Below are 20912 nucleotides of genomic sequence, written 5' to 3' on the forward strand. Positions count from 1 at the left end.
AATCTATCAGCTATCGCCATAGCCCATAAGTTCCAAATTCTGTGCAGTCATAATTTTGCTATTAGGACTGTCTTCTCCCACTAAGAATGGCACAGTCTATTCAGCAGCCGATAAGGCCTGCCCAATTTTGTACCCACTTTTTTAATGAAGCAAAAAGATTGTCATTACCAGGTAAACCAACAGAAGAGTCGTAATCTGTTTAGGCAAAGCAATATTGTACACTTAGTTACAGATAATAATTCTACCCAAAATGTAGTCAGTTTAGGACGTTTCCAGAATACATGTAGTAGTGTGCCTTCTCCCCAAAATGCATCAACATATTTCAGATTTCCTCCAGTTCTGCCTGTGTACTCTGGAATGGATATAATACCAGCAGTGAACTAGTTTGCACCCTGATTCCTTGCTCATTACTCAGTTAGCTGTTTTATGGCTTTAAACAAAGATTTCCTCCCATTCTTCATCTGATAGGTATGTCTGCCATTCCTGTTTAAATAAGATCTGAAAAGGTTTTATTGCATTGATAGCCTATCCTGTAGAAGTCTAACACTAGGTGTTTATCCCTAAACATCCTTTATATCAACTTCTCAAAATCGGTGAGTGGCATATTACCAGAATGTTTCATAACTTGGTGCACGACCAAGTGGCTGATCAAAATCTTTCAGTATCATAGACTTGAAAGTCTTTCTTTATCCCCTCAATAGTTTAGATATTGACATTTTGAAATAAATCCCCAACCTACGTACGTTTTTCTTTCAGCAATCCAAATCCCTAATCTAGTAGTGCCAATATAATGTCTGGCTTGCTTCCCACTCGAGTGGAAGGAAATGTGATATTTCCCCTTGCTAGGTTGACCGTGTCCCAAGTCACAACAATCACACCAATAACTTGGAAACTGTGTAATCTCTTACTACTCCGATTGTTTATCTAACTACTCTCTACAAACGCTATTGTTTATTTAAAGAGATAGACCTAGGCACATGTTCTGAGCGAAAGCTTCTGAGCTTGACCACTAACCAAGAACAAGAGATGCTCGACATTGCCACTGCAAATTGGAAATAACCCACGAGCGAGCTAGCCACATATTATGCATAGTACTACTCTAAAATAATCAATAAAAATAGATTTTAAAAAACTGTGCAATTATTATTATTAGGAAGTTTATTAAATACATTTGAAATATGTGTCACTACCTCAGTTAAAAATGTAGTTTAAGATCCCGCTCGACATTCAAGAATTATAAACTCTTTCCTTCCAGATATGTCAGATATGTAAGAAACATTAGTCAAAGACTTGGGGCCTGATCTAGAGTTTTGGGGACTTTAGGGACACCACCATAATGGATTACCGTGTGTCAAATTTGGAGATCACTGCTGGCCCAGTGGTGTTCTCAGTACTGTGAAGGAACCCCGCATTCATGGTGGTACCTGCACACAAAATGAACAAGAAATTTGGTGCATGGCAGCCATTGGTTGGTGGTTTATTATTGAAAACAAAAAGTAACAACCCCTTTGGAGCCATTTTTTTTCTGTCCCTGTCCACTAGGTTTGACGATGATGGACATAAAAAAAAGAGCATCATCCCACAAATCTATTCCAGATAAGAGAAACGGCTGGTACTATGTGCCAGGTTGACCAGGTTTCGGAGGAGGGGTCCAGACCAGGGGTACCTATAGATTGAAGTGTCGATGCAGGACAAGGTCAACTTGCATGAAAGGCTTTCTATCATTGTGTGCCGCAAAAACTATATGCCCAAATATATTAAACAATTCACTCAGTAAAAGTTAAAAAAAAGACACACACTAATTCCATACACGAAGAAAGCATAACACCCCATATTAGGTCAACTAGAAGGACCTTCAACTGAAAAAGCTTCTTACATGTAGTAACTCTGGCCCACTTGTTCTACAAGATTACCTTCTATAGTTAATTCATTATCTCTTACTTGATTACACCTATTATAAAACATTTGGGTTTTGCATGATTAGCTTATACACAGATTCTAAAGATAATGTGAGACACTATTGCTGAATGAAACATTGTGGAATATAATGTTAATAGTCACTGTTCAACATCTACTAAGTTTGGTAAGTGCTATAATATGAAATCCCTGGAGAACTTCTTCTGCATGGGTTTTGGGCAGAAAGAAGCACCCAGGAATAAATAGAATGTTTGGAAGGGGGCTTCCACAGTTTTTTAAACCCAAATTATTTATTTCTCTCTTAGGTGCTATACTGGTATTTTTACCAGGCTTGGCAGAAATTAAGTCACTTTATGAGCAGTTACTGTCAAATGCTTTATTCAGCAACCGGAGAAACAAGCGGTAAGTATGAAAGATTGTGAGAAGCGTCATAAAAGTCGAGTACTACATACACGAAGATAAAACCCCATAATGGAGTACTCAAACCTCATGTATTTAAGGACAAGTCAAACACACTTCATGCTTGGGGTGCAGTGAGAAGTCCCAGTCATAAAAGGTATCACTGATTTTATCAGGAAGAGTCAGTAAGGATCTATCTACTTTGGTGTGCAGCTGAAAAGGCATGCACCCGACAACTAAACATCACCTATCTTCAACCATTAGTCATGTCATAGTCTGGTCGTATGGAGGATCCCAGAAGTAAGAAACACTACACTCTAACACAGTCTAGAATCCCGCTATTGAGCAACACTGATATGAGATAATACTTCTGACAGAGTATTCGTAACCTGGATAACCTGAGCAGGAATACATACTATGTCTGCTGTAATGAGGAAATGTGGAGAAGGACTACCATTCCTGCCGCATCTTAGATGTTCAAATTTACGCTAGGCCTTTAGGGCTTTGCAGAAGATGAGAAGACGTGGTGCTTTGAAGGTAATCAAAAGCAAACCTTAGTTGAGTTGGTGCATAATGTATTTTCTCTAGTGTAGGACGGCTTCTGGTTTTTTGACATTTGTTTTTATACCAAGGGATAATAGTAAAGAATCTCACCTTCAGGTAATTGACTATCATTTGTCCAGCTCTTTTAGGGGGTTGATGTTTTAAATTAAAATCTGCGTCCCTTTTCTAGGAGATGCATAGGATAGGTATGTCAGTAGCAACATTTTTAGTAAGTGCATGCAATAGAAAAATAGAGCAGTGAAAATTGAGTGATTGGTTTTCTTCTTAATCTTTTAATATACACATGCTTCAATAGTTTCACTACTGCAGTGTAGTTGATTGTAGCATAATTTTGTACAACCAGTCACTGTAACCAAAGTACCTTTAAAGCCTAGCCCTCAACCTTTGTCTGAATGTGGGTGAGGATTTTTGCAAGTTGAAATTATCTTTCTACAGCTTGATGAAAGGTTCATAAAATATCTGCTGGATTTTTGTTAATCGCTGCATTTCTATTTGAAAAACAACAATTCGAATTTAAATCTGATTTTTGCTTGAAACTGTGCTGTGTGCAGAAGTCTGTATTTTGACTCGTGTTGTACTTCATTACTCCCAAATGATATTAACATGCCTATAATTTAAGTGATGGAATCAAATAAAGTACTTGAGGGAAAAAAAATGCAGAAATGTAATGCGCCTTGTTTTATTTCTCGGAACCATTCCGTTTTCTAGATGCTTTATTTATCCTCTCCACTCATCACTCTCCAATGAGGAGCAGCAGTCTGTGTTCCTGAAACCCCCTGCAGGAGTCACCAAGATCATCCTCTCCACTAACATTGCAGAGACCTCCATCACCATTGATGATATTGTATATGTTATTGATTCGGGAAAAATGAGAGAGAAGAGGTATGCAATATATTCAAAAAGAACGGGGCTGTAAAAGAAAGCTCATTTTCCAGAAACCTGTACAGTCATTTAAACCTGTTGTTTATGTATCATTATAATCAGAACACACTAATCAATCATTATAATGTTCAAAAGCAGCAAATGACTCTGAACTGTGAGCAGAGAACAAGCATGTGTCTGCCGTTGTATCACAAAGTAATTCAAGCTACAAATACCTATTTTAGGTTTGGATACATTTTAGTCAGCATTTTTCAACCAGTAATAAAAATAACATTATTTTTTCCACTTGGTTCAGTCCCCTCCTACCTCCCTCCCCCTTTCCAACACCCTAACTGTCCGTCTCTGTCACAAACCTGATTACAAATATGCATGCCCATCTTTTTACTTATAAGCCGCCTCGTCTTGTTCGTAATCTCCACGTTGGCTCAAATACCTATTTTAAAATTACTGTCCCTATTTCTACCTAACCAAAGTTTTGGATGGTGTTACAACAGTTTTTTGTTAATGGGGAGGGGGTATGCAAGTTTCATTGTAGATATGAGAAGAAAATTAATAATCTCCGTCAAGTGATCGTCATTTCATTCATAGCCGTAAGATAATGCCAGGCATGCAAACTAGATCTTAGAAATACATTGATTTTTGTCAAAATAAAATGATTTTGCTACTTTCTACTTAGAAAAAAAAACACATCGTTAAAATGAGTCTACAAAAAATGATCACAACTGCGTCATACACCAAGTAGGCGACTGACCCTTAACATTTAAGACTGAGAGGGCAGTCAGTCCCGTTAGGCCATTTAACCTCAGTTCTTTTGATTCTTTAGAGGAGGTCCTAGAAATGCTTCTTGTCTTCACACTTTTTTACCTTCCAGATTTGTACTTTTGTTTTTTACACTCCGAAGCTTTCTCTCGTGAGTTTTTCATTATTATGACAGTGTTCCAAAGAATTCCTCTTTGAATAACAGTTTTTTTTCTCCCTTTACTTTTAAGGGGTTCATTCAAATACTACACCTAAGTAGCAGCAAGATATAGGTTACTGATACTGTGGCATGAGTAATTATTACAAGGCGAAAACATCACCAAAGTCCTGAGGATATTACAATTGCACATTTCTCACCAGTATTTCACCCAGATATTTTGCCTCTTGTCAGCAGGTGAGGTTTTCAAGTAAAATAGTCCTAACCGCTGTGTTTCCAAGGTACGGTGGAATGGTAACTGGCTCTGATGGATACTTCTACGTCTAGGATCCTCATCTCTTGGGTTCCCTTCAGGAACCAGGCTGGATTTGTAAAAGTTAAAACAGTTGGTATGTGGTACTCCGCTCCATCTGGAGGCTGAGTTATAGCTCAGACATGACATCCCCAAGCCACATAGACTCCCTCCTGATGTTGGTTCCTTTTTTTCTTTATACGCCCTTCAATGTAAATCCACAGAAGCTCTCCTAGGATCATTTTCTCCACAAGTTCTACTTCTGCAGAGTTAGGAAAGGTGTGTCCACCCAAAAGACAGGTTTCAAACTCTGTCACTCTTTACCTGGGTAGATGTCCATTTCGAACTGCCACATGGTCTGCACACTCAAAGTTGTGCGAGAAGTGTGTTCTCATTCACTACATGGCCATTAAGGAGCAGAAGGCAAAACTCTTGATGATGTGTGCATGTGGTGACTACAGGGCTCAGTGTCAAGCCTGATCCAGGTCCTGCTCCTATCCCTTGACCAGCAAGTCATCGAAGCAAGCATTGGAGAGGGACTAAGCAAAGAAAAATCTCTGTAGAGGGATTCATCAGCATCCACGCGCAGATCTTGTTCTAGAGGTACATCTCTAGGTCAGCAACATCACTTCCTGACTCTAGCTATGTTGTCGCCACCAGAACCAGTACTGGCTGATAATATCCTTGTGCCGCCTCAGACCTTGTCTTCAACCCCGAGCCCAATATCACCCTCGTTAGATTTGAGGTAAACCATGCCTTGCACTGACCTGATGCAGGTTACTGCCTTCATGCAAGCCATGTTAGTGCTATTCTGCCATGCTCAGTTTCCTGGCACACATTTGGACCCCATAGAATGAGCATTAGGGCCTTCACCTGAACTTCTAGCAGCAGGTCCTCACTTAACGTCAGTCAACCCAATGCCGCCTACTTAAGGCGTTCCAGCCAGTGTTGCCCCACAAAGCCTTTTCAATGGAACCCTCCACAGGCGACTGTTCTGTCTTCAACTTTGGCTGCAGCTCCGGAGCCCCTTATAAAGACCAAGACCATCTTCATGTGTTCTGGGAAGCAGGAGCAGAGGCTGATTGATGAATGCCAGAATAGACAGTATTCTGACGACAACAAGGGCCAATTTACCCCCTCCTGCTGGGACTGGATGAGACGCTGGGGGGGCCATCTTGCCCTTCAAAACACTAGTAGGCTTGATAGTTTACCAGATGTGGACTTGATGTCGTCCTCAGGACCTAAGTCAGAGGAGGTGGTCTTTTTTACAGTAGTCCAGAAAAGGCTGTGGAGGTTTTTGAATTGCTTCTTTCTGTGGAGGAAAATCCGATTCTCTAGCCAGCCTTTTCACCTTACGAGCCCTTGCTTTCATTTAAAGAGCCTTCATCTGAAGCTGTAAGATCCGAAATTCCTGTTAACTCTGCCTTCCCCCAGAGAGTCTAAAAGTGCAGGCTTTTTCATGGTCCATTCTACTCTGCTCCTGCTGACTGGTAGTCAAAGTGGATTGAGGCCATTGGGGAAAAAGATTTTCTCCTTTGGGAAACTTGCTCTACAACCCACCAATGTGACCTGTCCTTTGGCAATGTACTCACATGATCTTTGGGAGTTGGCACAGTTGGTCATGTTAACCATCTGGACCATGTTCAGGACCACTTTGCCGAGGCTGTTCAGGGTATGCAGAATGCAACAAAGAATATCCTGTGCTCAGGCCTGGACACTGTGCACTGTTGTGGCTTGGTCAATAGATTAATCAGTCGCCATCTACCATAATACCTCGCTCCACGAGTTTTTCAGGGAATGTCAAGGTAAATTTGATGAAAATGCCCTTCTATTGTATCCACCAGTTCAGCGAAAAAGCTGATTCGGCCATAGAATGTTGTAAACAGGAGCTTATGTAATTGTCGCTCGTTCCTTAGAATTAGCCTCCACTTTCTGTAAGATCAGCATTGCTGTACATTTTGTGGCTATTTCAAGGGTATGCCATTTTGCCAACGCAAGCCTCCCAGTTTGTCCTGCAGAAAGCCAAACAAATTTCACCTACAATGCAATGGGGTTTTGGGTTCCAGGGGTTGACTCAGACAACGCCAGTCGTCTTCTAACTCCTTTTCCTCTCCCTCCCCACCCACAAAACTGCTTTAGGTCACCCTTTAGCGTACACACGTGGCCTCTAGGTGTGAGGGTATTGCATCATTTGGGAAGTTGGCAAGCCGTCACCATGGCCCAGTGGGTCCTCCAGATCATTGAGAATGGTTATACTCTCCCTTTCCAGGAGCTACCTTCTACCTTCTTTCCCCCTGTCCTCTCTGTTCCTTCAGGCAAGCACACTCACATCTGGAAGTCTTGGTATTTCTGAACGGTGGATCTAGTTCCAGAGTAAGAGATTGTTAGGAATGTTACTCATGCGGTTTTCTTGTGCCCAAGAAGGATGGGCATCTTTTTCCCATTCTCTATCTTCTGGAGAAAATTGAGATGATGCCGCTTGCACAGATCCTTTTAGCTCTTGAGCTGGAAGAATAGTAGTATCCCTCGACTTGCAGGATATGTATTTTCACATACTCATCCTACAGTCACATAGGAGGGAAATCTGTGTTCTGGTAGTTTCCACCCACTTCTAGTTTGTGGCCTTCCTTTTCTAGCTGACATCAGAGCCTTGAGTCTTTACCATGATAATGGATGGGGTTTCATTTTTCTAAGACTGAGATATTAATATTCTGTAGCTCACCAGTTGGCTGCTGGAGACTGAATCACTGTAGCTGTTGTCAGAATGCTGCAGTGTCACTACTGTTCGACTTGTGGTTCTCCATCGACCTGTTGTAGTCACATCTGGAGCCATCACAACTCCTTCTTTCCATCAGAAAATTGTATGACTCCATGAAGCCCAGAGCCTTCCTTCCTCCTCAGAGAAGTCTGGCCTTTCAGAGTACCACTGTTGAGCCTTCTGCTTGTTGGTCACCAAGTCTTACTTGACCATGCGTTCCCTCCCATTCTGTCTCTGGTTTCATCATTGGGGTACACTGTTGGACAATGACAGGATTGACTTTCATGGATGCCCTAAAAGACCTTCAATGGTGGATAGTGACGGAGAATCTCATTTGTGAGAAACCCTACTCTCCTCCGCCAACAGTGCCCACAATGGTGACGGATGCCTCCACTTTAGAGTGGGGAGAACATCTGGAGGACTTTGAGATCAGAGGACTCAGGTCTCCAGCGGACCAGACATGTCATCAACCTGCACAAACTTCAGGCAACCCACCTGGCACTGATGGAGTTTTTGCCATTCTTTCGCAGTCCGTCAATTCAGATCCTCCTGGAAAACAGGACCATGATGTGGCACATTAACAGATAGGGTGACATGGGTTTGCACCCTCTGTGACAAAAAGCAGTAATGCTGTGGGCATGGGCCTGGGCAAAGGCTCATGTGATCTGGTTGGTTGTCCGCCAACTTGCAGATTCCCTGAACGTGGGGTTCGATGACCCTAGTGTGAGAAGTTGGCCTGGTATATGATGCTCACTAGTTCTAGTGATCACCTTGTACCATGCCAAGCAACCCTTATGGTGCAGGTTGTAAAGTCAACCTTATAGACAAGCTATCCTAGGGGTAGCATGGACTAAGCAGTCTTAGGCTAAACTCTGTAAAGGCATGTGAAGCAAGCTGTTTTACCATACACAATCCCTTGAATACCAAATGAAAGGACACCACACAGATATATATTGAAAATATATATAGATTTATTTCTACAAATATCCCCTATACTCTGGAGATGCTGGGGGGCTGATCTTCGGTGCAAGGGCTGCTCGAGGTTGGGGCTTCTCAAACCCCAAAGCACAGCGTCGAGGGTGCCTCTGATGCTGCGCAGTCAGCGTTTCGGGGGTCTTCCAAGAGGTCCGGTCCCACCTCTCTCGGTGCCTCCACGGGTCCCTTCTTTGCAGGGACTGTGGATCGGGCGGTGAGAAGTCTGGGAGTCTGGGTCTTGTCAGGCTCTGGGCTCGGGCTCCGACGGGAGGCGGCGGCAAAGCAGACGTCGAGTTGCTGGTTGGTGCCTGTGTTCACAGGGTGGTCACTCCTTGGCCACAAGGGAGATTCTCTTCCGTCTTCTGTGCAGCAGAATGTCGAAGTCCAGTCTTCTTCTGTATTTCAAGTTGATTCGGGATGATCTGAAGTCTCAGGACACAGCTCCCACTCTTATTCGAATCTGGGGGGCCGGATCACCTACTAGGTCCCTCCTCTGGGTGGTACCAGGAAGGGGGGTGGTTACACCCCCTTTCCTTTGTCCAGTTTCGCGCCAGGACTGGTGCTGGAAAGCCCCAGCACCGGTTTGAACTGGCCTATGCACAGGGACACCTTGTGTGCCCCAGGCATGTCTGATTCTATTCAGCCCTGTCCTACCCAATACACAAAATCCTGTCTGGGGTGGTGCTAGCACCTCCCCAGGCAGGAAACCCTTTGTCCAAGCTGCCCTCGCTGGAAGGACTCCCAGCAGCAGGAGGTCAGACTTGTGTCTGTGGTGGCAGCATCCATTTTGTGATGCTGAGGCTCTGTTTAACTTTAACCGGGGTTCAGGCTAGGTACATGTTGTGTCCCTCTAGAAGGGTGGAATGCTACCCCCGTCGCCAGAACTGGCGAGGGGGCAGTATTCCAATTCGTATGACACCTTACTCGACATGTTTTGATAAAGCCAAACCAAAGATAGCATTTAACCGCGAGGTTCATAATGCACTTAAGAGTATATGGTATGGCAGTATCATGAAACAGCTAAAGGACATGGTTCCGAAAGCTGCAGACAGGCTCAGCTCATGCCAGAGCACCATCTCACATATTCCCAAGCACTCTGCCTCCAGGATTGATGAGGCCTTCCATAGGAGTGGCTGATAGGGATATATGTGTCCATTTTAGGTTAGGTATAGGCATACTACACCTAAGTAAGGGGTGATTACCCCGACTTACCCCAGCTGAGTGATCAGCCAGTTGTGTCAAATATGGAGGCCAGGCCAGGGGTGGCACAATACATGCTGCAGCCCCTGGTAGGCCTTGGAAGCACCTATGCCCTGGGTACCTGGGTACACTGTTACAGGGGCCAATAAGGTGAACCAGTTCCAATGTCGCTATACACCTAAAGTACATGGGTAACAATTTAGAGAGAGAACAGCAGGCTGTGGGTCTGATTAGCAGGCCCACAGCCACATTAAGTCATAAACCAGTGAAGCAAAAAGCAAAAATTTGGGGTGACCATAGGATAGCAGACCCTACTCTCCTACACAACCCCCCCCCAAAAGCAGGGACATTAGACTAACCTTGACCAGATAAGTCTTCATGTTCTAAGTGGAAGTACCTGGAGAGACCATCTGCATTACCATGGTCAGTCCCTGGGCGGTGCTCCACTGTAAAGTCCATCCCCTGTAGGGAAATGGACCACCTGAGCAGTTTGGGGTTTTCACCCTTCATCTGATTAAGCCATAAGAGGGGCTTATGGTCGGTCTGAATCTTGAAGTGAGTGCCAAACAAGTATGGTCTCAACTTCTTCAGGGCCCACACCACAGCAAAGGCCTCCCTCTCAATGGCTGACCAACGTTTCTCTCTGGGGGTCAGCCTTCTGCTAATAAAAGCAATGGGCTGGTCTTGACCATCTACATTAAGTTGTGAAAGCACAGCTCCCACTCCCAACTCAGAAGCATCTGTTTGGACAATAAACTCTCTTGAGTAGTCAGGACTCTTCAGGATAGGTGCAGAGCACATGGCCTTCTTCAGGTCATCAAATGCCTTTTGACAGTATTCTGTCCACTGAACCTTTTTGGGCATCTTCTTGGATGTCAGATCATTAAGAGGAGTCACAATGGACCCATAGTTCTTAACAAACTTCCTGTAGTACCCAGTCAGGCCCAAGAAAGCTCTGACCTGAGTCTGGGTAGTTGGAGGAGTCCAGTCCTTTATGGTCTGAATCTTACTCTCCAGGGGTTGAACTTGGCCTCCACCCACAAGGTGGCCCAAGTACACAACCTTACACTGCCCTATCTGGCACTTGGTTGCCTTGATAGTGAGGCCTGCCTTTTGCAGAGCCTCTAGCACTTCCTTCAGGTGGACCAGGTGATCCTCCCAGGTGGAGCTAAAGACAGCAATATCGTCCAGATATGCTGCACAAAAGTCATCCAACCCAGTAAGGACTTGATTCACCAACCTTTGGAAGGTGGCAGGTGCATTTTTCAAACCGAAGGGCATCACCACAAACTGGTAATGCCCACTGGGGGTAGAAAATGCTGTCTTGGCCTTAGACTCCTCAGCTAACCTGATTTGCCAGTAGCCAGCTGTCAAGTCAAATGTGCTCAAATACTTGGCAGAAGCCAATTTGTCTATGAGCTCATCTGCCCTTGGAATTGGGTGTGCATCTGTCCTGGTGACAGCATTGAGTCCTCTGTAATCCACACAGAACCTCATCTCTCTCTTTCCATCTTTGGTGTGCGGTTTGGGGACCAGAACCACTGGGCTAACCCAGGGGCTCTCTGAAGGCTCAATGACACCTAACTCCAGCATCTTTTGCACCTCAGCCTTGATACAGTCTCTGACATGGTCAGGCTGCCTGTACATTTTGTTCTTTACAGGAAGACTATCACCAGTGTCCACCACATGGGTACACCAGTTAGTCTGACTGGGTGTCAGGGAGAACATATGTCGATATGACTGCAAAACCTGTCTACAGTCATGTTGCTAATGTTCAGTGAGGCTGCCATCTAAGGCCACACCATCAACTGAGCCATCCTCAGGGTTCTGAGTCAGCAGGTCTGGGAGAGGGTCACTCTCTTCCTCCTGCCCCTCATCTGTAGCCATGAGCAAGCCCATGTCTGCCCTGTCAACATATGCTTTCAGCCTGTTAACATGGAGCACCCTGTGGGGGCTCCTGGGAGTTCCAAGGTCCACCAAGTAGGTAACCTCTCCCTTTTTCTCAAGGATTGTATGGGGTCCAGACCATTTGTCTTAGAGTGCTGCTGGGGCCACTGGCTCCAACACCCATACCTTCTGTCCAGGCTGGTACTCAGTCAGGACAGCCTTTTGGTCATGCCAGGCTTTCTGTAATTCCTGGCTAGCCTCAAGGTTTTTGGATGCCTTCTCCATATACTCAGCCATCCTGGAGCGGAGACCAAGTACATAGTCCACTATGTCTTGCTTGGGCTTTTTGAGAGGTAACTCCCATCCTTCCCTCACCAGACATAGGGGTCCTCTTACAGGGTGTCCAAACAACAATTCAAAGGGGCTGAAGCCAACACCTTTTTGTGGGACCTCTCTGTAAGCAAACAGAAGGCAGGGCAGAAGGATATCCCATCTTCGCCTGAGCTTCTCAGGTAATCCTTTGATCATGCCCTTTAGGGTCTTGTTGAATCTCTCAACAAGCCCATTGCATTGTGGATGATAGGGAGTGGTGAACTTATAGTTGACACCACATTCCTTCCACATAGCTGTCAAGTATCCTGACATGAAGTTGGCACCTTTATCAGATACTACCTCCTTAGGAAACCCCACTCTGGAGAAAACTCCAAGTAAGGCCCTGGCCACAACAGGAGCTGTTGTGGTCCTAAGTGGAATTGCCTCTGGGTACCTGGTGGCATGGTCCACCACCACCAGTATGAATCTGTGCCCAGATGCTGTAGGGGGATCCATTGGTCCAACAATGTCAATCCCTACCCTTTCAAAGGGCACCCCCACCACAGGTAATGGTATTAGGGGGGCCTTTGTGGTACCACCTGCTTTGCCACTTGCTTGGCAGGTTACACAGGAGCGACAAAACTCCTTTGTATCTTCTGACATGTGAGGCCAGTGAAAGTGACAGACAAGTCTGTCCCATGCATTTTTCTGGCCTAGGTGTCCTGCTAAGGGAATATCGTGTGCCAAGGTAAGAAGGAAGCCCCTAAATTGCAGAGGTATGACCAACCTCCTGGTTGCACCAGGCTTGGGGTCTCTACCCTCTGAATAAAGGAGCCCATCATCCCAATAAACCTTATGGGTACCTTGAGCATTCCCAGCAGCCTCAGCAGCAGCCTGCTGTCTGAGGGGTTCAAGAGAAGGACAGGATAACTGAGCCTGCCACAAGTCTGCCCTAGAAGGTCCCCCTGTCCCCAGAAACTCAACCTGATCAGGTTCAAGCTCTATAGGGACAGTTCCTTCAGGGGTCTCAGAATCATCTTCCTGTGAAGGCTGATCCTCACTTGTAGGCATTTGGGAAGGTACAGCCTTTACCCTCCTGTTCCTTGTCTTGGAAGGTACTTGGTCCATTGTTCCAGGATCCAAGACCTGAGGTTCAGAGAGGCGCTTTTTGGCCTGTGACCTGGTCACAGCAAGGACATGTGATGATATCCCTAACATCTCTGCATGAGTCCTGTACTCAACTTCTGACCATAGAGAGCTCTCCAGGTCATTGCCCAACAAACATTCTACTGGGAGATCAGCACTAACCACAACTCTTTTTAGGCCAGTTACCCCTCCCCAGGAAAAGTTAACAATTGCCACACTATGTGTAGTAGTGACATTGCTGGCATTGATCACCAGGTAATTATCACCTGGTATGTATTGTCCAGGGTCCACAAAGCTAGGCGTCACCATAGTGACACTGGCACATGTGTCCCTGTATGCTTGAGCCACTTTTTCATTAATTAAAGGTGTCTGTCTGTACTTGCCCACATTATTGGGACTGACAGTAGGGGAAAAATCAATCTCCCCATCACAAATCAGAACAGCCTGTGTGGGGATTCTGACTAGGTCAGAATCTCCCTCAGTTCCCAAGGTGATACCCACTACCCCCTTAGTCTGTGGACCAACACTGCCAACTGTACTAGTGGGTGCAGGTGCCTTAGAGGCTGCCGTGTTGGGGGCTCCACCCTTTTTACAATCACTTGTCCAGTGAGTGGTGTTTTTGCAAAAGCTACACCAGGGTTTTCTTTGACCTTCTTTCTTCTTCTTCTTGGAAGTTTGGGACCCACCCTCAGTATTAGTTTGGGGCCCTGTTGAAGACTTCTGGTCTTTAGCTTTCTGCTCCCCACCCTTCTGGTCTGTTTTCTTTTGGTCACCACCCTGGTTCTGGTTCTTTTGCTTAACGCTGGTTCTAACCCATTTGTCTGCCCTCTTTCCCAATTCTTGGGGAGAGGTTAGATCTGAGTCAACCAAATGTTGATGCAACTGCTGGTTCTGACAGTTATTTAAAATCTGTTCTCTCATACGCAAATTGTACAATCCTTCATAGTCTGTAACCTTACTTCCCAGCAACCAGCCCTCCAGAGCCTTAGTGGCACATTCAACAAATTCAGACCAGTCCTGAGTCTGTGTCTTCTGGGTGTCTCTGAACATTAACCTGTACTGTTCAGTGGTTAAGCCTAACCCATCAATCAGAGCACTCTTCAGGACCAGGTAGTTTCTAGAATCCCCATCACTAACTGTGAGGAGTCTGTCTCGGCCTCTACCTTCAAAGGAGAGCCACAAGATTGCTGCCCACTGCTCCTGAGGGACCTGCTGTACTTTGCAAGCTCTCTCAAGTGCAGTCATCCATTTGTGGATATCATCCCCAACTTTGTAGGGGGGCACAATCTTACTCAGGTTTCTATTGTCATAGGACCTGTCTTTATCCTTAGGGATAGTGCTGCCACCAGTGGATTCTAATCCACTCTCTCTAGGCTGCCTTGCTCTAGCAAGTTTCTCTTTGGCCAGGGCAACTTCTAACTCTTGCCTCTGAATCCTAAGTTCAGCCTCTCTCATTTTGGCCTCATGTTCCCTTCTCTGAGGGCTAGTAAACTCCCTTCTGGAGTTGCCATGAGAACCTCTAGAAACATGGGAAGTATTGGATTCACCTGAGTGATTCCTCCTCCTCCTATGCTCCTGGTTAAGTCCATTTGGGGGTCTGAATGGGTTGGACCCACCTTCAGTCCCAAATAAGCTTAGGTTAGCCTGGTTAAGCCTGCTGACTAACACCTGGCTATCTCTACCATCATCAGAATCACTTTCTTCCACCTCCTCTTCCTCTTCCTCAGGCTGAGTATTCCCAGTGGTCTGGTCTTCCTCATCTATCTGGATGACAGGGGCAGGGGCATCAGGGTTATCATCTTCAGTGGGAGACCCTCCATCTCCAGTCCCTGAGGGGCCTGGTTTGGAGTTCTTTAGAGCTTCAGACTGGTCTAACAGCTCTCTGAGGTGTCCTGCTGTAGGAGTAGGACCTGTTTTGATTCCTCTCATGGAACACAGTTGCCTCAGTTCCTTAAATGGAAAGATAGCAAATTTGGATGGTGCCCTTGGAGGGTCACTCTCAACAGAGGTGGTTCCAGTGGATCCCTCTGCTCCAGACATTGCTCTAGTGTGGTGGATGTGTTGCAATCTACCTACACTTGTGTTTTCCTACAAAACCTATCTAGTAGTTGTAGTCAGGGTGTGCTACTCCCTATCCTCTACAACAACTAAGTTCAGTAGAACTTAAGTATATCTAGTCTTGTTTTAGTGTACCTGTCAGGTACCTGTATGATCTTTCAAATTATATTTTCAAAGATTGTAATGGTAAAACAACAGCAAGCTCAAATCCCAATCCGCTGCTCACCAATGTGAGAAGTTGGCCTGGTATATGATGCTCACTAGTTCTAGTGATCACCTTGTACCATGCCAAGCAACCCTTATGGTGCAGGTTGTAAAGTCAACCTTATAGACAAGCTATCCTAGGGGTAGCATGGACTAAGCAGTCTTAGGCTAAACTCTGTAAAGGCATGTGAAGCAAGCTGTTTTACCATACACAATCCCTTGAATACCAAATGAAAGGACACCACACAGATATATATTGAAAATATATATAGATTTATTTCTACAAATAACCCTGATACTCTTTATGAGCACAGAAGCAAATGCGTTAAAACAAAACACAGTTTAAATACACAAAAGTTGCACAATTATGGATGAGCCCTAGGGGCCACCTAAACCATATACTAAAATAGTGGTATAAGAATCACTATGGGGAAAGTGAAGAGGCCTAGGGCCTGGGGAATCGCTGGAGCTGTTCGGGACTAGCAGTGAAGAAGTCGTGAAAGGCCCGCGGGACTCGGGTGCAGTGCGGAAAGTGCACGCTTTACCAATGCAATGTCAATGGTGCGTAAAAGTTACAAAGTTAGTTATTAAGGAACCTTCCGAGTGACCTAGGAGGATGAAACTTTAGACACAGACACTAGAGGTGTATACCAGTGTGGGAACACCGGCGTTGCTGAGTTACCTCACCCACAGGAAGCGGGTGCACAGGGTCGAAGTAGTGTCGGGTTTCGTCACGCAGGTCGATGGTGCTTGGAGCTGAAGATGCTGCAGGCGGCTCGATGTGAAGAGTTCCGGTGGATCCAAGGGTGGATCTGAAGAGGTGAAGACCTGAAAGCAGAGGGGACAATGTTCAAAGTCACTAGCCAGTGACTACCGTGGAACCAGAGTGGAACCAGACGATGTCGGGTGCAAACAGGCGTCGAGGTGTAGCTTCTCTCTGCAGCCACGTGGACACGAGGTGTCGAAGACGTCCAGGAGTCGATCACGAGCTGTCCCACGCAGGCTTCTCTCTGTTGGCGGTGTCGGCAATTTGATTGGAGCAAACAGGCCTTGGCTAATGCAAGCCACGCAGGAATCGAAAAAGGCTTGTTACTCGGACCAGCAAGGTCAGAGCAGGTGCTCCTTTTTACAGGAGCGAGGGCAAGTCTGGAGCAACCAGACCCGCAGTGTAAGTTGAAGGTTTCGTTGCCAAGATGGCCGCTAGCCACGTGGCAAGTGGCCGGGATGGCGCGTCGAGTGGCACGGTGCAAAAGGGCCCCACGCAGATCATGGAGATGCTGGGGGGCTGATCTTCGGTGCAAGGGCTGCTCGAGGTTGGGGCTTCTCAAACTCCAAAGCACAGCGTCGAGGGTGCCTCTGATGCTGCGCAGTCAGCGTTTCGGGGGTCTTCCAAGAGGTCCGGTCCCACGTCTCTCGGTGCCTCCACCGGTCCCTTCTTTGCAGGGACTGTGGATCGGGCGGTGAGAAGTCTGGGAGTCTGGGTCTTGTCAGGCTCTGGGCTCGGGCTCCGACGGGAGGCGGCGGCAAAGCAGACGTCGAGTTGCTGGTTGGTGCCTGTGTTCACAGGGTGGTCACTCCTTGGCCACAAGGGAGATTCTCTTCCGTCTTCTGTGCAGCAGAATGTCGAAGTCCAGTCTTCTTCTGTATTTCAAGTTGATTCAGGATGATCTGAAGTCTCAGGACACAGCTCCCACTCTTATTCGAATCGGGGGGGCCGGATCACCTACTAGGTCCCTCCACTGGGTGGAACCAGGAAGGGGGGTGGTTACACCCCCTTTCCTTTGTCCAGTTTCGCGCCAGGACTGGGGCTGGAAAGCCCCAGCACCGGTTTGAACTGGCCTATGCACAGGGACACCTTGTGCGCACAGGCATGTCTGATTCTATTCAGCCCTGTCCTACCCAATACACAAAATCCTGTCTGGGGTGGTGCCAGCACCTCCCCAGGCAGGAAACCCTTTGTCCAAGCTGCCCTCGCTGGAAGGACTCCCAGCAGCAGGAGGTCAGACTTGTGTCTGTGGTGGCAGAATCCATTTTGTGATGCTGAGGCTCTGTTTAACTTTAACCGGGGTTCAGGCTAGGTACATGTCGTGTCCCTCTAGAAGGGTGGAATGCTACCCCCGTCGCCAGAAGTGGCGAGGGGGTAGTATTCCAATTCGTATGACACCTTACTCGACATGTTTTGATAAAGCCAAACCAAAGATAGCATTTAACCGCGAGGTTCATAATGCACTTAAGAGTATATGGTATGGCAGTATCATGAAACAGCTAAAGGACATGGTTCCGAAAGCTGCAGACAGGCTCAGCTCATGCCAGAGCACCATCTCACATATTCCCAAGCACTCTGCCTCCAGGATTGATGAGGCCTTTGTGGTAAATAAATAAATAATACCCTATTTTTGACTAGACATATATCATAACAGATAGCTCAATAAATAAGAGTCAGGATTCGAGGTAGTAGGAGTTTTGCAGGTTTAATACAGCATAAGGACAGGAACAGGACAACCTGCATAGGAATAGGATGGCAGGGCCCAGCAGCTGCTGGGGCTGGGTCTGGGATGAGCGCGCTGCCTTTTAATAACAATACACGAGCATATATACATAACGCAAACACATAGCATTACATTGCAGTAGGCGTAGCAGTGGGTGGAGCAGAAGGCGTGACGCGTAGCAGTCGCGAAAGATAAGAGTAAAAGTAGGTGTAACTGGGCGTATACATAGATATGTGATGCAAACGTAACAGAATATGTCATAAATGGGGCGGAAACATTGGAGGGGGCTACCTAAGGAGCCGGGACCTCTAACCTGATGGTGCGCGCAAACTGGCAATGACGTATCACTAGGAGAAACTGGGGGCTACGAACTCTGTGCTAGGAGCAGAGACAAAAGTCTGGAGAGTCGGAGCGACATGTACCTAAACCCTATCTAGTATCTGATGTTTAGAGAACATGTTGATATAAACTAGAAGTCAGGAGAGGAAAGGCTAACTTGATTCTAAGACTGGACCATGCATTATTCTACATGTAGTGCGTGATGAAGAATATTAAATGACCATTAAATGCAGTATTTCTCTTAACATGGAGACGTGAAGGCTAGACAATGACGGAAACTATTGATGCAGTTCAGTAGTTTTGGAATGCAGAGAAGGAGGACTGAACTGATAACTGGAACTATAACATATTCTTGGCAGACTCAGAGACTGAGCCAGGCTGGGCCGGGCACTGCGAGGCAGGAAGTAAGTGAAGGGTCGAGGATACAGGTGGGGGCTGTATCGCTCCTCAGCGTGGCTTCAGGAGACAGGAGCTGAATCTAGTGTCCAGGCCCCTTTGAGGCCTAGAAACGGGGACTTTACAATAGAATAACGTGCACACTGAGAAACGTGGCAACGTAACTTTACATAGGCCTGACATTCGTAGTATTCACGAGGACTGGAAACTGGCATACTAGAGAAGGACACAACTGTAATTGTGTCTTGAATCGAACATGGGGAATAACATATGCATATTTATCATGCATACGTAACATATGATGGATTACACGTAGGGACACAGAACATGGCAAAATTTACTTTTCCACATTCCCTCCTTGTCACTACGTTTCCATCAGGAAACATCAATATTCATGATACCATCTATCATTTCACACAGTATCATTTGCTCGTCTCGAATTGTCTTGGAACGGGATTTAGAACGGGGCTTGAGACTAGGAATATAAGAGGTAGCACACATGCCGCAAATCGCAGGGCCACATTGTATACAGAGGCAGCAGCTGAATATGATCGCTACTGCAATACCTAGAAAGGACAAGATTTTCCATCCCCATGCGGAAATTATATGCCAGAACCAACCGGACCATGTCCAGGTGCCTGGGTCTTGGTGTAACAGATGGGCAATTTTATGGAGTCTGGTTATAGCTGAATAAACAGACGGCGCGTTATTTGGAATGAAAATGCAGCAACTAGATCCGATGACTCTACAGGCCCCGCCCCTATCGGCCAGTATGACGTCAAGGACGAGACGATTCTGTAAAACGACAAATCTCATAGCAGATTGCTCTTCAGTTAAATTACCTAGAGCAGAGGCAGTCTCATTGACTACAGCTTCAAGGGTTCTGGTTAACCTACGGATTAGTTTACTATTCTGGATAGGTCCTATAAAGAAGAAGAAACCTCTGTTGAAATCCGTATACTGTTCTAGAGCAGTTTCAGTATAATCGACAATCGGGGACTCCCTTCTATGTCTAATGTGTACTAGATGTGTATTTCTATGATAATCAGGTGGGGCTAGAAAAACAGGTGGCAGTAGGAAGGCAATGTAACAGGTTCCCTCCCAATCGAGGGGCAGACGGACATATGCGGTTTGACCACAAACAAAATAAGAATGACGTGAGGCTTTAAAAATAGATTTCCCACTGTCACTATACTTGACAACAGTAGTACAATCACTATGTCCTACATGTACGGAACCATAATTTCGGACACATAATTCGCCTTTAACTGGCAGTACTGAAATAGCAGGTAAGTCTGGAGTAGTATCAGACTGAACATTCAGGACCATGAAATTCGAAGAATAATTACCTAAATTGTACACTTCATTTTCTAGATCTAAACCTGTTCTGTGGGGGAGACCTTGCTTGTCTGGAAAACATGTGCTGTTAAGAAAAGACATATCTGTTGAGGATGACGTTAACGTGGACCATGCTCCACACGAACCATTATGTGAGAATGGATAAGGAAAGAGTGGCAGAACTCCCTTTGACGTCTGGAAAGGGGGGAGTCGACCACACACCCAACAATTAGTGGCATTGCTGGTCTGGTGTGAGTAATGTAACATGCGGATGAATGAGTTGTTTCGCATGGCGAGGCGGTAAGAGAGTTCATGAGGAGGCAGATCACTAAACGTGTGCTCTACTGTAGTATTAGCAGACTTATTTACATGAAGAACTAGGTAAAATGCATAACTGGTGCAGGAAATCATAATGCTGAGAAATAATATGAAACTTAGGAAAACGATACATCGAAATGAGTTTTGACTAACTCTCTCACTATGGGGGTCTATTTTATACATGTCAGAAACAGTCTAACCGTTTCACCTAGGGGAGGACTTAGACAATCAAACTGACTGACTTATTTTACTAGACCTTAACTTGAGTTTATACTCCTGTTGCGGAGTTTTCTCTAACAGGGGAGGGGTTGTAGCAATGTCTTTTGCGGGACAGTCCTTGAGAGCAATGCTTTGGCAAGTCTTGATATCCTGGGAAATGTTCTTTAAGACGGGTTTCAGTCCGTTAAATTGTTTTACATGAGAAAGGTGCACCCAGCCCTTGCGACCTTCCAACTTCACGGCTGTACGGGTGGTGAGGAGGACCTGTCGCGGCTCTTTCCAACGAGGCTCCAGCGGACTTGA

The 20912-nt window shown here is 45.8% G+C and overlaps 1 protein-coding gene across 2 annotated transcripts in view; it reads left to right on the forward strand.

Moving 5' to 3' along the window:
• Positions 1-20912, forward strand: part of DHX57 (DExH-box helicase 57) — a 539830-nt gene that overhangs the window by 406731 nt on the left and 112187 nt on the right. For both annotated transcript variants that reach the window (XM_078649008.1, XM_078649007.1), the window contains 2 exons: positions 2223-2319; positions 3589-3762. In XM_078649008.1, coding sequence (XP_078505134.1) covers positions 2223-2319; positions 3589-3762 — 271 coding nt within the window. The remainder of the gene's footprint in view (positions 1-2222; positions 2320-3588; positions 3763-20912) is intronic.

Source organism: Lissotriton helveticus, chromosome 6 (assembly GCF_964261635.1).
Source record: "Lissotriton helveticus chromosome 6, aLisHel1.1, whole genome shotgun sequence".
Taxonomy (NCBI): domain Eukaryota; kingdom Metazoa; phylum Chordata; class Amphibia; order Caudata; family Salamandridae; genus Lissotriton; species Lissotriton helveticus.